Consider the following 20,249-nt stretch of genomic DNA (forward strand, 5'->3'; position numbering starts at 1 on the left):
AGAGATGATTAGGGAGCGGGAGATAAAAATATATGATGTGGGGGTATCCTTTTACGAAGATTAGAGCTTCTCTAGACTCGTTAGGTGTCACTTCTGTTTGTAGCAGTTAGCTTCATAGGATTTTATTTATTTTTTTGAAAGAGTGTAGAATAATTCGGTATTGTAAAAATGATTCTGAAAAGTATTTGGTGAAGCACAAGCACCCTTTTCTGATTTTATTTAGTTTCAGAATTCTGAACTACTTTTTTAAACTATATGCTCCTTAAATAATTACATGATCTGGGAATGGGGATGATGTTATAACGTACGATATATTTTGGGTTGTGTTGGTATTGTTATATTGTGTTAGCAATAATATTTGGTAATCATGTGCAAGGTTATATATTTATTAATGTTAAAAGTAAATAATAATATATTTTATTATTATTATGCGGCAAATTTGTAAAGATTGAAACATACATTAGAATATTAAATAATTATTCTAAAAAGTAACATAATTATAAAAAAAATATATAATCTATTAACATTAAAGAAATTGGGTATGATTAAAAATTGTTGTACTTGGTAATTTTTAAATCTTTTCTTTAAAAAATAATAATTATGTGTGGAATCCCAACAGGGGTAACCATAATAACTATCGGCTGAATGATTATTACTAAAATCAATATAAGTTCTCTCTTGTTTATGTGGAATGGAGCAAATATAAGCTACTATGTCTATGAAGGGAAAGAAAAAGTTTTTAATTTTTAAAAATCACCAAAAGAAAATATAATCTTCAGAAAAATTGAGCCGCCACTTTATTGTTACGTGGTGATTGTTTTTAATCCAATAATAACTATTGGGAAGATTACCTTTGGTTATGAGATTGTGAATGTGATTTTTAAATCTCACTAGTTTTAGTTTTGAGATTGTGAATGTGAATTTTAAATCTCATTAGTTTTAGTTTTATGATGATTTTAAATCTAATAAGAGGTTGAACTTTTTGTTATATTTATATTTTTTTTAATAATTTAACTTTTGTATTACTTAATAAAAATATTTTGACTAATCTATATTTACTAGTAGACTCATGGGGTTACGCAATGTAATTAATAATTATACGCACCCAATATGTCATAATTGTCATTTAAGAGCCCAATCATATATCACTAAATTTATGTAGTACTATACTTAAGTCTTTTTAGTCATTAAACTTGACAAAAAACACGTAAGATACAAATAAATAAATAAACATTAACCGGTGAATTCATTAGGTTCACAAACTCAATAGGCCAACGATCACATGTCATATACAACAGAAAACTTTCGAAATCCACACAAATCAAATTACTGCCTTGGTGTTATTAACTTTACATTGGAGAGTTCAAGCTCTTGGCCATGCAATACAAAAATAATTGCTATTGGAAGGCAATGCCTAATCTCTTATATAACATTAGACCAATCGCCACAAGCTTTATAATATTGGGTTTGGTGCCATGGACAAGTTTTATTTTATTTTGATTGCCTATTCAAATTTATAGGTGAATGTTATTAGGTTCCAACATTCACCAATTAGTTTTATGAGGCATAGAAAGAATTATATTTTCAAGTTCCGCAACGAGTAAATACCATTTATATGTAAACATTGACTTTGTACCCCAAGTTAGTATTATTTGGTTAAAGTTAATTTTTTTATTTTAAGTGACTAATGTTTTTAGTTTATTTAATTTAATTTCTTATTAAATTTGGTGACTTGTAATAACAATAGAAAATGATTAAAGTGAAAAGAATTTAGTATGTGATTAATGAATAAAGTGAAAGGGCAATGAGTTGTGTGTCAAATCATGGAAGAGATGACTCAACATGAAATTTGGAACAGGATTGTTCGTTTGTGCTAAATAATTTCAGTCCTTTGTATGCACTGAAAAATAGTTTATTTATATTAAGCTTTTAGTGTTCAGGTATAGTTGTCATTAGTAAATTTAGTTTATCTTGTTTGTTTGTAAGCTTTTAGGTTCCACACGTGGTTTCCATGGACGTAGCACGCTTGATTCTCAGATAATAGATTACATTCAAGAATACAAATTTAAGTCATAGTAACCGCGGTGCGGGAGTTTCACCCTTTTGTGGGATGGCTGCTTGTGGGCACCATGCACTGTACCTCTTACTTGGTGCGCTGTCGTGTACTGTGATTAACTTCTCTCACGTGCGTGGGGCAATGCATGGGGCCCTTAAAGTGAGGGATTTCACCTTTTGCACCCAATAAATTAAGGGTGTTCATGGTGCGGTTTTGGCGGTTTAAGGTATTTTCAACACGCCAAACCGCACGGTTTGGTTTGGTTCACGAAAATCGCACCAGACCGCACCGCAATTTGGGGTGCGATCTGGTGTGGTTTTCGCGGTCTAATGCAATATTAATCAAAAGCAAGCAACAACCACATATCTAAACTAAATCCATAGAATGGTCCTAAAGCCTGAAACTTAGAACCCAATAGAGCATAAAAAGAGATAACTTACAGTGGTCGTGAGTGAGAGCGAGCGCGAGAGAGAGGCAGGGGTGCTGGGCAGCCCGCACAATAGCACCGAGCAAGATGCAACAAGTCAGCAACCATCGGTTACAGCGTTGTGGATGGCGACAGTAAGGGGCGGTGGAGCTCGCAACGATATGAGGCAGTTGCAGCGATGGAAAAGAGGCTATGGGAGTAGAGAGCGAGAGAGAGATAATGTGAGATAAAGAGAAGTGAGAAATGGAGGTACCAGTTGTGTCGGGCATAGAGAGTGCGAGAGAGAATGGTGGGAGTAGAGAGAGACGAGGTGTCAGTGCGCCACTTGTGCTACAAGAGAGAGAGAAGGGTTGAATCTGTCAATTCAAAATGGCTTATAATTAATGCAAATGACAAGTCTTCATGGCATTGGCAGTGGCACTTAAGCAACTTTAATTAATGCAAAGGAGATGAATGGCATTGGCATCCGTCCAAGTAACTGTAATTAAAGCTAAGGGTGATTTTTTATTAATTTAATAATAATTTATATAATTATAATTTTTATTATACACAAAAAATTGAAAAATTTGGGTGGTTCGGTTTGAAACCGAACTGCCAAGGGCCCAAACCGTGTAAATCGCGGTTTGGGCATACGGCAAACCGTTTCCGATCGCTCTGATAAAAAATCGATCGGATTGGTGCGATTCGGTTCGATCTAGCCAATTTTCGCAGTGTGCCGATTTTTTTGCACACCCTTACAATAAATAAACTAAGTGTGTTTGGTTCTTTGTTGTTCCATCCAAGATGGTGCAGGAAGCGGGTATAATAATAAAAAGGGTTAAAGGTTTTAGTTTTGAACGACGATTATTTTTTTTTTTATCTTTACTCAAAAAGTAGGTAGAATAAAAAATATTTTTCTTGACATTTCATTTTTGATAGCATTTTTAAATCAATTACTTTTTATAAATTAATATTATTAAGATATAAAAATAAAAATTATATTTATTTATTTTTTGATTCACCTAAGTTGTCTAAACTTTGTCTAACTAATTTTCAGAGGTAGATAACCTTCCATTTTGATGCACTTTCTAAATAAAGTAGGATACGAACACAATCTATACATATAGTTGGACATTCGGTGGTGTTGTTTATACGAGACTTGTCTTCTAATTTTCTTGTTGTTTTCTAATTAAATCCAGTCTTCTAATAATAATTATATCTTTTAAATTACCGTATTAATTTAAATTTCAGTATTTAATGTGAAATTCTAAATGCACTAGTAAATTTTTATTTATTTATTTATTATCTCGGGAGAGAGAGAGAAAGGAAAGTAAAAAAATCTTCCCATTATTTATTAAAGTTTTCGTGCCATTTATGTTCCGTCTTCCCTCCAAAACGGACTGTTAGGGTTGTTGCTACACTCTCCTCCAACTCTATGATTTTTGCTCTTTTATAGTTTTTGGCGCTCAACATCGCCCCCCCCCCCCCCCGGCCCCCCCTCCGGGCCCCCCTCTACTTCTCTGTGTGGACGTCGCTTCTGGTTTTGCTTTCGCCTCGACGTTGCTTCTCCGGGTCTGTTGAAGGTTTCTCTATTCTTCGGACTCGAAGAAGATTTACATTTTCAGGTACTTTTGATTCGATTCTCACGTCCTGAATCCGTTCTCAGTTTCTATCTTGCTCTTCGTTCAAAGCTGCGGGCTGCGAGAAATGGAGACCCGAAATTTCATAGATTTTTCTCCGGGGTTCTGGGTTGTAGGTGTCGTCTGTTCTTGCTGAATCGCTTATCCCCTTCTCTCTCTCTCTCTCTCTCTCTCTCTCAGGCTGAGAGTCATAAACCCGAAATTCTGTCTTGGTCTTCGTTCTCATTTCATTTAGGTTTTATTTTGGCGAAGTTTGCCTTTCAACTGGTTTGTATTTAAGCTTATAGAAATGGATATGGACCAGATCTATGAGATGCGCTCCAAATACAAATGGATCTGGCTATTACTTATTGGATTGGGTTTAACGGATATGGTCCAGATCCGAACCATTGACAGGCATAGTTCAGTGTTTGCCAATTCAAGTGGGTACTTGTGTCGTTTAAATTTGGATATCGAAGAAACTCTTTGGCAGTTTACTGTCTTTCTTGTTGAGTTGGTGCAGTTATTTGTGCATGAATGGAATGGAGCTAGTTGTGTGATTTAGAATTCAGATTAAGGACATTAGACATTTTAAAATTCAGTTCGGTGAGTTTTGAATTTTTTTAGAAACCTGACACTTTATGTCTGATCTTTGGAAATGGCTTCACTTTTGGAAAATAGATATTCCTGTTTTCAGACGAATAAAACTTATGTAGCATCTAATGAAAATCTACCATTCGAACATAAATTTATGATTCCTTTTTGGATTTTGGCAAAAGTATAACCATAGCCTGAGTTTTATATTACCTTATATTTAAGATGATTCAATGGTGTACTCTGTTGATTTTTCTCCAGGATGGCAACTGAAGAAGATTTGTCTCAGTTTAACATTTCTGCAGAGGTGTGCGCATTGTGTTTTCTGCATTTCCATTTTCTGGTGTTGATGAATGGTATGTTATGATTGTATAACTTCTCTTCTCACAGGAAAAGGAAAGGCTTGTTGCAGAAGTGATCCGATATGTTCTTTTCAAAACCCAGCAGAATTCAGGGTGCCCAATCAAAAGAGATGAACTTACTCAACTGGTTACAAAAAACTACAAGCAGCGGGCTCTTGCTGCTTCAGTGATCAACGTGGCCAGAGAAAAGCTGTCAAGCATCTTTGGATATGAATTGAGGGAGCTTCAAAGATCTCGTCCTTTAGCAAATCAGGGTCGCTCTTCACAACAGAGTAAGATAATGTTATTACTTATTCTTATGGGAAAACACTGCTGTATCTTTGGAGTGCTTATTTTGGGTTTTTACATAAATTTACACCTAATCCAATCATGATCAGTTTTCAAATTTTAGACTCAAAACCAACCTAATGATAAGGTAGAATCAAAGCATCCCAACCAAAAACAAAATCTGATTTGATTGGGTCTAGGGCTCCATAGAAAGCTGTGAACATATCTTCAATAAACATTAGGCAATTAAGGTTAAAATGAGAAAATCTTAAACAGCGAAAAAAAAAAAAAACAGGTTTTCAACAGAGGAGTGAATAAATCTTAAACAAAATAAGAAAATTAAGGTTGAGGAGAAAATCTTCAAATGCAATGAACAAAATAAGATGAAAAGAGAAAACTAAGGGGGGGCCATGCTTTTTCTGTTGGCTTGGCTATTCAAAAGAGTAGAATGATTGAGAAATGTTGTCAGCATATGTGTGACTTATGTAATTAATCCCTTGGTTATTAATACGGTGTCCCCTTTCTAGTGAGTTTATTTATGGTGTTCAAGTAGTCGATCCCTTAAGAGTATTCTAGATAAGAAAAGAGGTTGAAGATTTTGGAATAGATGATCAACATGTCAGTCTTGTGAGTTGTGTCTTGACCAGGATCGCTGATAGTGATGAATGGAAGCATACCAACTTTTTTCAGACATGTATTGTGAGTGGAGAAAGAACTTGTAAAGTGGTTATTGATGAGGGAAGTACCATGAATGTAATTACTAAGTGTGACATTACTTGGTTGAACTTAAGGTAGAGTCACATCTGTCAGAACCTGAGCCTGACTGTAATTCCTTTGATGAGAGAATTGAAAGAGAGGAAGAAAAGGGAAGAATCAGACTGATTTGTCAAAAGGACATGAAAAGAATGTTCTATCTTATTCCCATTGGACGGGTAGGTTCAATTATATACAGAACTTTCTCTCTAACTTAGGAAGTTTCTAAGAAATTAAATAAGATAGTTTCCAAATCTAGCTTTGGAAACTTATACAACTTTAGGATGCACCGATACAACAACTAATGGAAAGATACAATGTAGAATACAAAGATACAACCATCTAAATCTAGAATATACATCTTCTGTTTTAGGAAACAAATAATCAGTACCTATCAATCAATGCTGATCTGATCTTGTCCGAGAATAAGGACAAGATCAGTCTCTCAATCGTTGGCACTCTCCTTCAAGATTAAGAATGGATATTATCCATTCTAAGCTTGCTGATCATTCTTTGACACACTGTTGCAGGTAACCTTTTGGTTAAGATGTCTGCCAGTTGATCATGAGAAGAGATGTAAGTCCACAATCCAACTTTTCCTTTATAAAATGCCTATCTACTTCAACATACTTTGTTCTGTCATGTTGGACTAGATTGTGAGCAATATTTATTGTTGATTTATTGTCACAATAGAGTCTCATAGGTGCTATTCACTTGATTTTCATATCATCAAGCAATATTTTCAACCAGAGCAACTTGCATACTCCTAGAGCTATAGCTCTAAATTCGGCTTCTACACTTGACTGAGCCACTACATTTTGTTTTTTGCTCCTCTGTCACAAGGTTACCCTCTAGGAAAGTGCAATATTCTGATGTGGATCTCTTGTCCACTATAGGCTCTACATAATCTGCATCCGTATAGGTCTCAAGTGACATGCATTCTCCTTTCTTGAACATGATTCCTTTCCCAAGTGTCCCTTTTAAGCAATGTAATATCCTATACACTACCCTTAGGTGAGTTTCTTTAGGATTATGTATAAATTGGCTAACCACTAGCCTCTAATAGGCACACTATCTTCAGGAACCTCTCCCAATTTGTGATTAGGTTCAATTGGAGTATCTGCAGCCTTACAACCTAGCAATCTAGTTTCGATTAGAAGGTCCACAATATATTTTTGTTGAGAAATAAAAATACCTTCCTTTAAGTGTGCTACTTTTATTCCGAAGAAGTATTTCAATCTCCCCAATTTCTTTTCCTCAAACTCATTAATCAAACATTCTCTGAGCTTATTCATGCCTTCCTCATCATTTTCGATGACCACAATATCTTCCACGTATACTATTAACACTGTCACTCCCCTTATGGTTGAGTGATGAATGAATAGGGTGTGGTCCTTTGGCTTTGTCTATACCCTAGGGTAAGCATCACCTTGGCAAATTGGTCAAACCAAGCCCTTGGGGATTGTTTCAGGCCATATAGAGCCTTTTTTAGCTTGCACACTACATCCTTCTGAGTGGTTGGGCCATATTTGGGTGATAAGTCCATGTACACTTCTTCTTTTAGATTCCCATGCAAAATGCATTTTTCACATCATATTGCTACAATGGCCATTCTAGATTAGCAGCCAAAGATAGGATAACCCCGACTGTATTCAACTTTGCAACTGATGCAGAGGTATCTAAGTAATATACCCCATACACCTGAGTGTATCCCTTGACCACCAGCCTTGCCTTATATCTATTCAATGTCTCGTCAGACTTATATTTCACTATATATACCCATTTGCAACCCACCTGGGTGTTTCCTTTTAGGTAATCGAACTAGCTCCCATTTTTGGTTTTTTTTAGGGTTGCCATCTCGACTTCCATGGCATTCTTCCAATTCTCATTCCCTATAGCTTCAGGAAAATTTTTGGGGATAGGAATGGTATGAAGGCTGGTCATAAAGGTTTTCTGTGGAGATGATACCCTAGAGTAGGATAGAAATAGATGCAAAGGATGCTTGGTATAGGTCCTTGCCTTTCTAAGTGCAATAGGCTAATCAAGGTCACACTTAGATATTTTTTATTCATGCAAAGGTTCAATAGGCTCATTAACAGGTATAGAATGTTCAGCACAAGAAATCCCTAGAGAGGTGTTAAGAGAACCATTGGATTTGTCAGTGCTAGCATCTGCAGGTTCAGGACTAGAATTGGATGCTGGTACCTACATAGGGGAAAAAACCAGCTCTTTCCTTCTTGAGTATACCTATAGTGGGCAAGGAGTACCTGGTAAGGGCTCCTCCTGAATCATATCTGATAAATCCTTAGGACCAACTGATGGGAGAAAGGATGATAACAAATCCGGATCAGGTAGAGAAGAAATTTTATCTCTATTTGTTAAGACCAGATTCTAACTTTGATGAGAAAGGCTAAGTAAGGCATGTTTTTAACAAAAGTCACATCAGCTGACATAAAGAATTTTTTAGAAAAGGGATGGTAGCACTAGTAACCTTTTTGGGTAGAGGAGTATCCAATGAAGATGTATTTTAGAGCACGAGGATCTAATTTGCCTCTATTAGGAGTATGAACATGGATAAATGATACACACCCGAAGACTTTAGGTTTCTAATAGCTAGTGGCATGGACATTAGGAAAGTATTTGGTTAGGAGTTGAATGGGACTATGAGATTCTAGGGTTTGAGAAGGCAATCTGTTGATCAAAAAAGTGGTTGTTAGAGTTGTTTCTCCCCAATGATGTTTAGGAACATTATGGTGGAACAGAAGTGCTTTGATAACAACAAGTAGATAGCCATTCTTTCTCTCGGACACTCCATTTTGTTGAGGAGTATAAGCACATGAAGACTCATGGATGATTCTTTTTGTTAGAAGAAACTTGATAGGGACTGATTGAAGAAGTCTTTGGCATTATCAAACCAAAGTTTTTTAATTTCCACCCCAAACTGATTTTTGACCATGTTATGGAATGTGGGAAAAATTGTACTCCAGATTTATTTTTCAGTAGATATAGCCACACCACCCTAGTGCAGTCATTAACAAACACTATGAACCATCGTGCCCCAGAAATATTGGGGACTGTTGAAGGGCCCCAAACATCACTATCAACTAGGGAGAAGGGAAAAGAAGTTATTTTATTAGATAAAGGTTAAGTCACTCTTTTGTGTTTAGCAAGTTCACATACAGAACATTGAAAGTGTTTAACATCAAGACCTTTGAATAAAGTTGGAAACATAAACCTAAGAGTAAAAAATGAAGGATGACTGAGACGATAGTGATGTAACCATAGCTGATCTTTGTTGGGTTGAGCCAGGCATGACACAAGGGAAACCTCTCATTTTTTTCCTATCCAACTGGTTCCTCAAGATAGTATAGACCAACCCTAATCTTAGCAAGCCCAATCTTCCTCTTCATGTCATGTTCTTGAATCTCACAAAGAGTGGAATAGAAATTAACACTGTAATTGGTATCTAAGGTAAGCTTTTGAATGGAGATAAGGTTAGTGAATAATTTAGGGACATGAAGAACATTTTTAAGGGTGAGATGTTCATTGTGGATAACATTCCCTTGGCCAGCAACAGTGGTTAAAGAACCATTTGCCATAGCAATTTTTCTGGAGCTTGAACAAGGACTATAGGTTATAAAAAGGTTGAGCAAGGGGTCATGTGATCTGTAGCCCTAGAATCTAGGATTCATGAGTTGGGTTGGGTTGGGTTATTCTCGAAGTATGTAAAGTAAGAGAATAAGAGGAAATACCTCTTAGTGCAAGAGAACAAGTACCTTTCTCAGCTTTCTTGTCAAGGGTTTCCAGTAGACGACTCAGTCTCTCAATTTCAGCCTTGTTAAGCTCCAAGTTGTCTCCCTGCTTTGAACTCTTTTGTTTAACTTGTTGATGGCTGCTAGCTATATGGACTTAACCTTGGCTCCTCAGTTGTCCGCCTTTGGCTGGCTTTTCGTGTAACTTCTAGCACTTCTCTATAGTGTGCGTAGGGTTTTTACAATAGGTACACCATAGGGAGTCTCTATCCCCCATCTTCTTTTCCTCTCTAGGTCCCTTGTTAGGAGCCTTTAGAGACATTAGGGGCATACCCTTCTACTGGAGAATTGTCCAACATTACTCCTCTTCTCCCTTCTTCAAAATGTACTATTGAAATCACTTCATTTAGAGAGGGTAAATCCTCCTTACCGAGGATTTGAACTTTTACCACATCAAACTCTATGTTGAGTCCTACGAAGAAGCCATATGTCCTCTCCTTCTCCACAAATCACTTCTATAAATGCGGCATCTTCACTACATTTCATTTGTGGGCATTGGTAATGATCTAATTCCTGCCATAAGGTTTGCAATACGTTTGCATATTCTGTGATGGATCTTGCTCCTTGCATTGCAACTTTGGTCCTTATTTCATAAATTTGTGCAGCATTGTGAACCTTGGAGTATGTGAGCCTTACGGCCTCCCAAATGTCCTTTGTTGTAGTGAGGAACATTACAATGTCACTGATTTTTGGAATCATGGAGTTCCACAGCTAAGACATCACTAGGGAGTCTTCTTCATCCCATGTTGCAAATGTGGGATCTCTTTCCTTAGGACCGGTCCCTAACAAGTGACTTAACTTTCCTTTTCCCTTTAAGAAAGTGTGGATCAACTGAGACCACTTCAAATAATTCTTATCATTCTATCGGTTAGATACTTGGATATTTTGTAATTTTCCACCCAAGCCTATACTACTGGTTCCAACAAACGGAATTTTTGTTGCACTGCTGGAATCGGCCGAATCCAACATAGGATTAGGGTTAGGAGTTGTAGACATAATATCAAATGAAGAAGATTGATAAAGGCCTTAATAGTCTCAAAACAACGGTGACTATTCTATGGCTCTAATACCATGTCAAAAGGACGTGAAAAGAATGTTCAATCTTATTCCCATTGGACAGGTAGGTTCAATTATATACAGAACTTTCTCTTTAACTTGGGAAGTTTCTAAGAAATTAAATAAGAGAGTTTCCAAATCTAGCTTTGAAAACTTATACAACTTTAGGATACAACAACTATTGGAAAGATACAATTTAGAATAGAAAGATACAGCCATCTAAATCTAGAATATACATCTTCTGTTTTAGGAAACAAATAATCAGTACCAATCAATCACTATCAGTCAATGCTGATCTGATCTTGTCTCCCTATCGTTGATATGATTAAGAGGGAGAACTGAGAACTGAGAGAGAGAAAATAGAATTTAGACAGGGAGCAGGGAGAAATAGAGAGATCTGAGGGAGACAAAAGGAGAATTTCAAAGAGAGAGAATTAACTTTTCTATTAATCAAAACCTAAAAAATGGACAAGAGTGGTACAGCCTTATATTGAGGCTATTCCACTACTTAAACAAAGCAGTTTCCACTTCCTCCACTAAAGTAACTGCTCCTAAACTACCCCACAACTGTAAATTAAGCAATAACTAACCTATTACACAGACTACTACAATTAGTAAAAATTAAAATTAAAAATTACTAGGCTATATCATGACAACATCCTAAGACATTTAGGGTCATGGGTAAACAAAATGACTTTTCCAATCTCTAAGAGATGTCTTCTTCCTATTTAGTTAGGCAAATATAAGAATGAGATTTACTGTGATGTGTACCTATGAATTTTGATGTTGTTGCCCATACTCTTTTAGGTCGCCCTTTTGGCTCTATGATTTGAGCGTAGTGCATTATGGGCAAGAAAAAACCTATGTCTTTACCTATACGAGGAAGGAAATTACCTTGCCACCTGCCAAACCTTCAAGTAAAGACACTAGGGTCAAGAATAAGCCTACCCCCCAAAGGCCTGACCACCCCCCCCCCCCCCCACCCCCCCACCAAAAAAAAAAAAAAAAAAAAAAAAACCATATCCACCTCTTAAATCTTAGGGCATTTTAGAAGGATTGTCAAGATAGGGGATATTGGTTAGCCATTGTAGCTTAATAGTCCATCTTGAGTGATATGAACCTAGAGTTACCATCTAATGTAAGTTAGAGAGAAATTGCAAGATATTATGCCTAGTGACCCACCCATGAGAGATATCAAACATGCCATTGATTTAGTTTAAAGGTCTCAATTGCTTAATATTCTCCATTGTAGGATGAACCCTAAAGAGCATGTTTGAATTAAATAGGCAAGTAGACAAACATTTGGCTAACCATTCTGTTCGCTCATAGCCTTAGTCCTTGTGATGTACTTTCCCTCCTAACCTCTGAGAAAGATGGATCTTGGAGAATGCACATCAAAAGCAAAGCCATCAATAAAATCACCATCAAATTAGGTTTCCTATTATGAGTTTAAAGGACATGTTAGATATGTCAAATATAGGTTTCCTTGTAGTAAAACAACCCATGCTTCACATGTTGCTAAGTTATTCTTTCTAGAGGTTGTTAAATTGCATGGTTTACCTTCTTCCAAAGTGATGATCAGACTGAATTTGTTAATTGTAGCTTGGGACATTTGCTTAGGTTCTTTTGTTGGACAAAGGTCTAGTGATTGGGATTTGATTATGTCAATTGCTGACCTTGCCTACAATGACTTTATTAATTGGTCCACTGGTAAGAGTCTCTTTGAGATTGTTCATTGCTATTCTCCATGTCAACTGTTGAAAATTTTGCCCAATGTATCCACGGTTTGCATGTTGAGGTTAGGCTTAACATTGCAACGAGTAATGTAGATTATGAGCTTGCCATTGACATGCATCATAGAGTTGGGGAATTTAATCAGTCAGGGTGATTATGTCATGGTTCGTGCATCATAGAGTTGGTGAACTAGTGGCCCAATTCTCTTGTCACTCATAAACTTGAACATAATGCTTATTTAATTGGGGTACATTTGAGGCTCATATTTTACCTACTAGTGTCCTTGTTGGTCTTCAAGTCTTCCCTTTTTCACACTTCCTGCAATAAAGGGATGCGACTAATGTTGTGTTTGATGATGAGATTGTGGGTTTCTCTCATGGTGACAATTATCTCTAATTTTTAGTCAAGTGGAAAGATCGTCCAGATTCAGATGTTACTTGGCTTATTGAAGAAGAATTTTGAGTTTTAGATCCTGAGCTTTTAAGAATGGTACTTGCAGTTCAACTTGTTGAAGTCAAATGCTTTTCAGCTAGGGGAGAATGATGGAAGACATGGAACAAATGTTTTAGGAGATATTATTCTAGGTGGAAATATAGAAATTAACATGGTTTTTATTTATTTGTTTCTTTCCTAGTTAATATTTTATTTATTATATTTCATTAGAGTTTATTAGCCTATATGATCTCTTTAGGGACATTTTTTGAACAGCTTTGATAATTGATTTGTGTTTTTTCCTGTTGAGTTATTTGTTCTTGTTCTTGATTTGTTGGTTCTGCATCATGCAAATTGCAAAGGATACCCATTGTTTTCTTGATTAGTTTTCTATTCCCTGCTGTCATTTTGGTTTAAAAATTTTACCTCTGCAGGTGTTCCTGATGCAAAATCATATATTCTTATAAGTCAGCTACCTGGTGATGTGTACAAGAAATATGTTGAGGATGTAAATACATCACATCTGACTGGTTTCACTTTTGTTGTTACTGGTATTGTACATCTTGCTGGAGGCAAAATTACAGAAGGTATGTTAGCAGATTCACAAAGTCTTAGGGTATTTTCAATTGATATTTCTGTCAGAGAAATTGGAGGCTTTGAATGCTAGTTATTTTACTTAACCTAGAAAACACAATGAACTGTTATTGAAATCCTTTTTTTTTTTTTTAAGTTAAGACCATTTCTTATGGATTTCACTGAACTTACTGATAAGGATGTTTTCCATTTTAGATGGTTACTGTAGATTTTTTTTTACCATAATGCATAGCTTGTAACTTTGAGTTAATATCTTTGTGCCATCTTATTTAATTTAGAATCTTAATCTAACATCAGAAAGGCACATTCTGTTTGGTGAGCCATGCAGAAAATCTTTGGCATCAGTTGAGGCGGCTGGGATTGTATGAAATTGATGGAAGCCATCCAGTCCTGGGTAACACGAAGCAAGCTCTGGAGGGACTTGTCCAGCAAAGGTTAGAATCTCCCAATTTGGTGGATTTTTCATTAGATATTTCTTTATTTTGATTACTCAAGTGTCTTAAACTAAATGGAATACAGCCACTTATCTAACTCTTTTATTGCCAGATATTTGCAGAAAGAAAAAACTAATGGCCCTGAAGGAAATACTCTAATATATGAGCTTGCTGAGAGAGCTTTAGATGGACCAATTAGTGAAAGAATTAAAGAATACATATCACAGGTATTTCATAAATTTAAATATCTATGATTGGTTGGTTTTTATTGCATGTTTATATCCCATTTTCCTATGGAATGAGTTTTGCTTCACAGCTATGTGGTAACATTTGGTGTGAATGGAAGGCAGCAATTTCTAAGAGACCTTGGCTTCTCCATACAAATTTTGCAAATGCTTGGTGAAGTCTGTCGTTTTTGTTTCTAAAACTAAAGCAACTCACACTGAGCTTATTCCAGCATTTTGAAAGATCAAAGTTGATGCTGGCTATGCTTATCTGGTTAGTAGCAGCAGCAGCATAGTCTTGACCTTAATCTTTGTTCGTAACCCCTAGTGGTAGAACAAGTTGGCAATGAGCAGCCGTACAACCTTGAGGTTCTGGTTGGAGAATTGCTTCTGCCCTATCCTCAAAGAAAGTCTAGCAGTCTACCCAAAGAATATTTGGGTGTTTACCTGAAGAAATTCTGGTTTTCCCTTAATGCATTAAGGCAAGATAATGGGCATGCATGTCCTTATAAAAGAGAAAAAAGAGAAGTTGACGTGTTGTATTAGACAATATCTGTGTTAGGTGAATTAGATCCTTTGACAGGAATTACTCTCTTGCTTCCACCTTTTCCTTTCCAGTTCTTCATCGGTTGCTCTCTTGACCTTGAAGGTGTTACGAATTCTCAAGTTAAATTTCAATTGCAAAATAGATTAGCCTGGTCTGTACACTCTTGTAGAAGGATTATGAAAACTTTGTAGATCTTTGAAAGTTTGGCAATAATTTAGCGTATAGTTCCCCCATTATGGCCTGAAGGAACTTTGTCATGGCAGATTGTGCAGAACGATGTACCACCTGCAGAGTGGTGATCGGTTGAAGGTATACTTTTAAAGTTTTAGTTTGTTGACACCGTAATCATCTGCTTAGGCCCACATAAGATGAAATGTTACACTTCACTCTCTGTCAACTCGTCAAATAAGAGAATGCATTATTCTTTGTTGTAGTTTCAGGTTTGATAAATACAACGCAGAAGTGGTAAGAGGATCGAGCTCGACATGTTCAGGCTCCTCCTGCGACCCCTGTTGGGATTGCCTGTTCATCATTCCTCTTTTTTAAGTATTTTGCTTGCACAGAACAGGATGTTGTTTGAAGTCTGCTACTGTTGTAAAGAGCTAATGTCCTTGTGTCGAAACTCCTATATGAATTTGGACTGAACAACATAAATTGATGTTCATTTTTGTATAAAGGGTGTCGCTTTGCAAACGATGAGGGAAAGTTGTATTTGTAATCAGTCTTTTGGCTTTTTGTAAAAAAAAAAAAAAAATTCATAATTTGAATTCGTGGTCTTCTAATTATAAAAATATGATTTTATTGTTGATCTGTCCTATCATAATTTTTGTAGGACTCAATGAATATTTACTCCCAATTTGATGTTACTCTCAACAAATTTGCCCAGTATGCATTGCTTAATTGGGCTTATATTTAACGCGAGCTGATTAATTACATTTGGAAGAGAAGGTGTAATTAATATCTATTAGGCTTGCAATATACTAGATTAAAATTAGATATCAACATTTTCTTGAATACAAAAGGTGAAATTCCTTACCTTAAGGGCCCCTCACATGCTGCTCCACGCACGTGGGAGAGATTAATCATGGTACACGACGGTCCCCAAGATAGGAGACACAGTGCATAGTACCTACAAGGAGCCACCTCTATAAGAGGATGAAACTCCCACATTGCAGCTGCCATGACTCGAACTTGCATAATTGGGTGTAATTTTTTACCCTATAAACCATTCGTACTACTCCGTGAGGCAGATATTAACCTTATCTTATTTTAAAGAAAATGTGTCCTCGAAGTTTTGGGCTTCGCTTTAGCTTCTTAGGTGAGAAGCTCATATGTATGTATAATTCACATTTCATCTCCCTTTTACGAGTTCTTGCTTTGTAAATAAGATCTTTCTCTCTCTTTTTGTCAAAGGAAATAAAATGGGTAAATTGCCCCTAAACCCTTAGTTTAGCTCATTTCTATAAGAATTTTTATGATTTAAAAATAATTTCAGAGATTCATGCGACTTAATTTTTTTTGTTTAGACACCTTTTATGTTATGAATCTCATTAGTTTAACTTTAATTAACTTAAACACTAATTAAATTAAATTAAAACTAATTAACAAATAAAATTGAAAAAACGTAATAGTGGGAACCATCATTTCCAATCTACTTAGAAAATTATGGGTTTCTTGGCATCTTTAGATTGAAATTTAGTACTAGTTAATTCTAGTTAAAATAAATCTCTAGATTGAAAATCAGACAAATTAGTTCATATCGATTCCAAATTTAGGTCTAAAAATTTTAGAAACGATAGGTTTTGAGAAGGATCTAAAACAAACATTTTTAGAAACTAAACCCAAGAAAAAAAGAGAGAAGAAGAAAAAAAATTGACTAAATTTGATGATGCAAAGCAACAACGAAGTGAGTTTGTTGATAGTGGTGGTAGGTTCTAGATGTTGTTATTCATCTTCGACAATGTAGATGTGTAAGGTAGTTAGGACTTTTCTAAATAACAACTAGGTTTGTTGTCGATGGAGATAGATTGCTGATGTTGGATTTTTATCTTTTTTCTTATTATTTCTTTTTATTGTCTCTCATTTTCATTCTTTTTAAATCTTAAATCCTAAAATTACAACAATTTATAAAAATGAATTTATCATGATGGGTCCCTCAACGATGAAATCAACTAATGATAGGTCTGTAGGTGATTGGAACCTATCAATGATGGTTATACCAAATGATGTTATTATTTGTTTTTTTTTTTAATTTTAATTTTGTTTTTACTAATTTTTTAAATTTTAATTTAGTTAAATTCATCTAATTTAACTTAATTATATTTAAATTACACCGTTTGTGGCGAAAAGGGTGTTTAAATATAAAATTAAACCACAACAATTTCTAAAATTATCATAGAAGAACATGCAAATTACTCAACTCACATGGGTCTGAATGTAATTTACCCAAAATAAAATGATATTCACACTTTTTAATATGAATCAAACATATGAATCTAATATAGCACTATGTTCTTTTGTAATTATAATTATAAAATACATTGACAAGCTTTTTTTGGGTATTTTTTAAAAATTGAAAAACATGAAAATTAAATTATTTTTTGTTGTTTAGTAACTTTAGTTATAAAATTATCTAACTCGTGCAAGATGGGTGGATGAGAAGGATTTTATAATAAATATGCAATTATTCTAGAACATGCAAACGAAGTCAATAGAAGAAATGAAATATATATATATATATATCTATATATATAATATGCAAGTAAATTTTTTATTTTATTTTTATTTATATATAGTTTAATTAATTTAAATTTATTTTTTTATAATTTTAAATGTTATAATTTTATATATAAATTAAATGTTATAATTTTATTTTTTAACTTTATTTTTTTTGTTGCTTTTTAAAGAATGTGACATGTCTTAAATGTGATAATTGATTGCTAGGATAAATATGTAAAGTCATGTATGGATAATCAATTTTAAAATTTTGATTATTATTATTTATATAATTAATTAATTATTTAAATTGTCTTTATTTTATATATAGTTTAATTATTTTAAATGTTATAATTTTATTTTTTAACTTTATTTTTGTTTGTTGCTTTCTTAAAAATGTGATATGTCTTAAATGTGATAATTGATTGCGAGGAGAAATATATAAAGTCATGTATGTATAATTAATTTTGAAAAATTGATTATTATCATTTATATAATTAATTAATTTTTTAAATTATCTTTATTTTATATAGTTTAATTAATTTAAATTTAATTAAATTATAATTTTAAATGTTATAATTTTATATATAACTTAAATGTTATAATTTTATTTTTTAACTTTATTTTTTTGTTACTTTCTTAAAAATTTGATCTGTCTTAAATATGATAATTGATTGTCAGAAGAAATATGTAAAATCATGGATAATCAATTTTGAAAATTTGATTATTATCATTTATATAATTAATTGATTATTTAAATTATTCTTATTTTATATATAGTTTAATTAATTTAAATTTATTTTTAAAATTTTTAAATGTTATAATTTTATATATAATCTAAATATTATAATTTTATTTTTTTAATTTTTTTTGTTATTAAATGTTATAATTTTATATATAATCTAAATATTATAATTTTTTTTTTATTTTTTTTTTGTTACTTTCTTAAAAATTTGACCTGTCTTAAATGTGGTAATTGATTACGAGGAAAAATGTAAGCACCCCCGCCCGGATATCCCAAGCACCCGGACTACCCGAACGGGAGCGCCTACGGGAGGAGAAAAGAATGAGACACCAGACAAAAACCACCCCGGCATGCATACTCAAAGATGAGAGCAACGGAAGCGAAGAAAAACACATGCATGCACTACGGGTACCCCGCTAACACAGCGGTCACAAGATAAATAAACAAACACAAACTCCTGTGCCGAAATACACAGGACTCGAGAAAACACCTGGCACAGTAGAAAATAATAGAGTAGACCCTACACAATCATCAGAGTTGACAGGGATTGACGAGACTGCCTGTACACCACACCGACTCTGCCGTTAAAGCTGACTCCCTTGCTATGGCCCACGCCGCCACTACCTGGAATGATGGAAAGCAAGGTGAGTCGAGAGACTCAGCAAGCATAAGGAAAAGAAAGGCTGTAGGCTGAGTATAACCAAAAAAAACTCTTCCCAAAATAAACCCCCAGGTACACACAAGGCATGAGACGCTCCAACACAATAGTAAAGTATAATAAAAGCACATACCGGTCCTTGGGGCCCACATAAGACACTTGGCACCCAAGTCCCATACCAACCTGCCGCTGCCCTGAAAGGCAACAAATGTCTCCACAAACCTGCGCGCGCTGTCCCAGGCCGGTACTCCCGTCACCTGTATCCGTCGGTACTCCCGACAACCGAGCCATAGGCTCCCTCGGAACGGTACTCCCGTCCGAGAACTAAATACTACCAGTATCCATGCAATGCACATAAGAATGCAATGGCGTAATGAGCATCAACGTGATACAAGGCGCCCATACATCCAGGCATCAGGCCATGCTCCGCCCACATAGTAAACCACACGCCATGCATATGCTCGCGCTGGATGCAACCTAACCAAACTAGAATGTCCGTGTCCAAGCATTCTCAATAAATGGATATCCCAATATGCATCCCGTACCCATGTGCATATCAAATCATGAACAGTGATACAATGTATCTAATCATGCAGTAAATCACATACCGGCAGAGCTTGTCAACAGTACCCAGCACCGGTCAACGGCCAGTGACTAGGGGTGTCCATCCGACGGTCCACATCAGGGCCGTACCATAGTCTACCCCAACGTCACCAACAACCGACCCTTGCCCTACTGCTCGATAGCTCTAACCGAACCATAAATAAATCTAAGAAAAACTGTAAATAAACCCAATAAAATCATAAATAAACCCGCCCGTCTAGGAACCTAGTCCCAACTGGGTTCAGCATCATTCCGAAAGGAATGGGGGCGGTACAAACCCCCGTAGGCTCACAACGGATAAAATTATAGAAGCCTCGAATTTAATTTAAATTAGAACAAATGAATAATAATTTAACAAATAAGGCTAGAAGCCGAATTAAAGTAAGGGAGAAAATAAAGTACAGGAAATCACGGGATGTTTCACGGGAATTAAAGATCAAGAAGAGGGGGTTAAGAGCTTGCCTTTACACGGCCGTTCCTTGCTTTTCTTACGCACCCGCTGCGAAATAAAACGTTCGCTGGCAATAAATAAAATCGCAGCTTAATTAAATAAATCTACCGTGTAATATAATTAATTTAACCGTCTAAAATCCCACGTAAGCGCACCACAATTAATATCTCAACGAGTCTCATATTTA

General features: G+C 35.2%; 1 protein-coding gene across 6 annotated transcripts; it reads left to right on the top strand.

Annotated features, from left to right (window-relative positions):
- The first annotated feature begins 3,950 nt into the window (after positions 1 to 3,950).
- LOC127801082 (uncharacterized) lies at positions 3,951 to 15,677 on the top strand. Of its 6 annotated transcripts, none has more exons than XR_008022955.1 (8): positions 3,951 to 4,087; positions 4,937 to 4,982; positions 5,066 to 5,309; positions 13,526 to 13,678; positions 14,014 to 14,119; positions 14,242 to 14,346; positions 15,154 to 15,199; positions 15,325 to 15,677. XR_008022955.1 is itself a non-coding variant. In XM_052335928.1 (8 exons), the coding sequence occupies exons 2-7, from the start codon at positions 4,938 to 4,940 to the stop codon at positions 15,187 to 15,189; spliced, it is 699 nt and encodes a 232-aa protein (XP_052191888.1). In that variant the 5' UTR covers positions 3,951 to 4,087; position 4,937; the 3' UTR covers positions 15,190 to 15,199; positions 15,331 to 15,676. The 6 variants fall into 6 exon arrangements, 3 of the variants coding, with proteins under 3 accessions (XP_052191888.1, XP_052191887.1, XP_052191889.1); XR_008022957.1 differs by having other exon boundaries at positions 15,331 to 15,677; XM_052335928.1 differs by having other exon boundaries at positions 14,232 to 14,346; positions 15,331 to 15,676.
- Positions 15,678 to 20,249: the final 4,572 nt, after the last annotated feature.

The sequence above is a fragment of the Diospyros lotus genome, chromosome 5 (assembly GCF_014633365.1).
Source record: "Diospyros lotus cultivar Yz01 chromosome 5, ASM1463336v1, whole genome shotgun sequence".
Classification (NCBI taxonomy): domain Eukaryota; kingdom Viridiplantae; phylum Streptophyta; class Magnoliopsida; order Ericales; family Ebenaceae; genus Diospyros; species Diospyros lotus.

Excerpts from the sequence above, each read along its gene's own strand:
- LOC127801082 (XM_052335928.1), top strand. The coding sequence starts at position 4,938 with ATGGCAACTGAAGAAGATTTGTCTCAGTTTAACATTTCTGCAGAG. Across the intron at positions 5,310-13,525 it reads GGGTCGCTCTTCACAACAGA|GTGTTCCTGATGCAAAATCA; the intron begins GTAAGATAATGT and ends TTACCTCTGCAG. Across the intron at positions 14,120-14,231 it reads GAGGGACTTGTCCAGCAAAG|ATATTTGCAGAAAGAAAAAA; the intron begins GTTAGAATCTCC and ends TTTTATTGCCAG.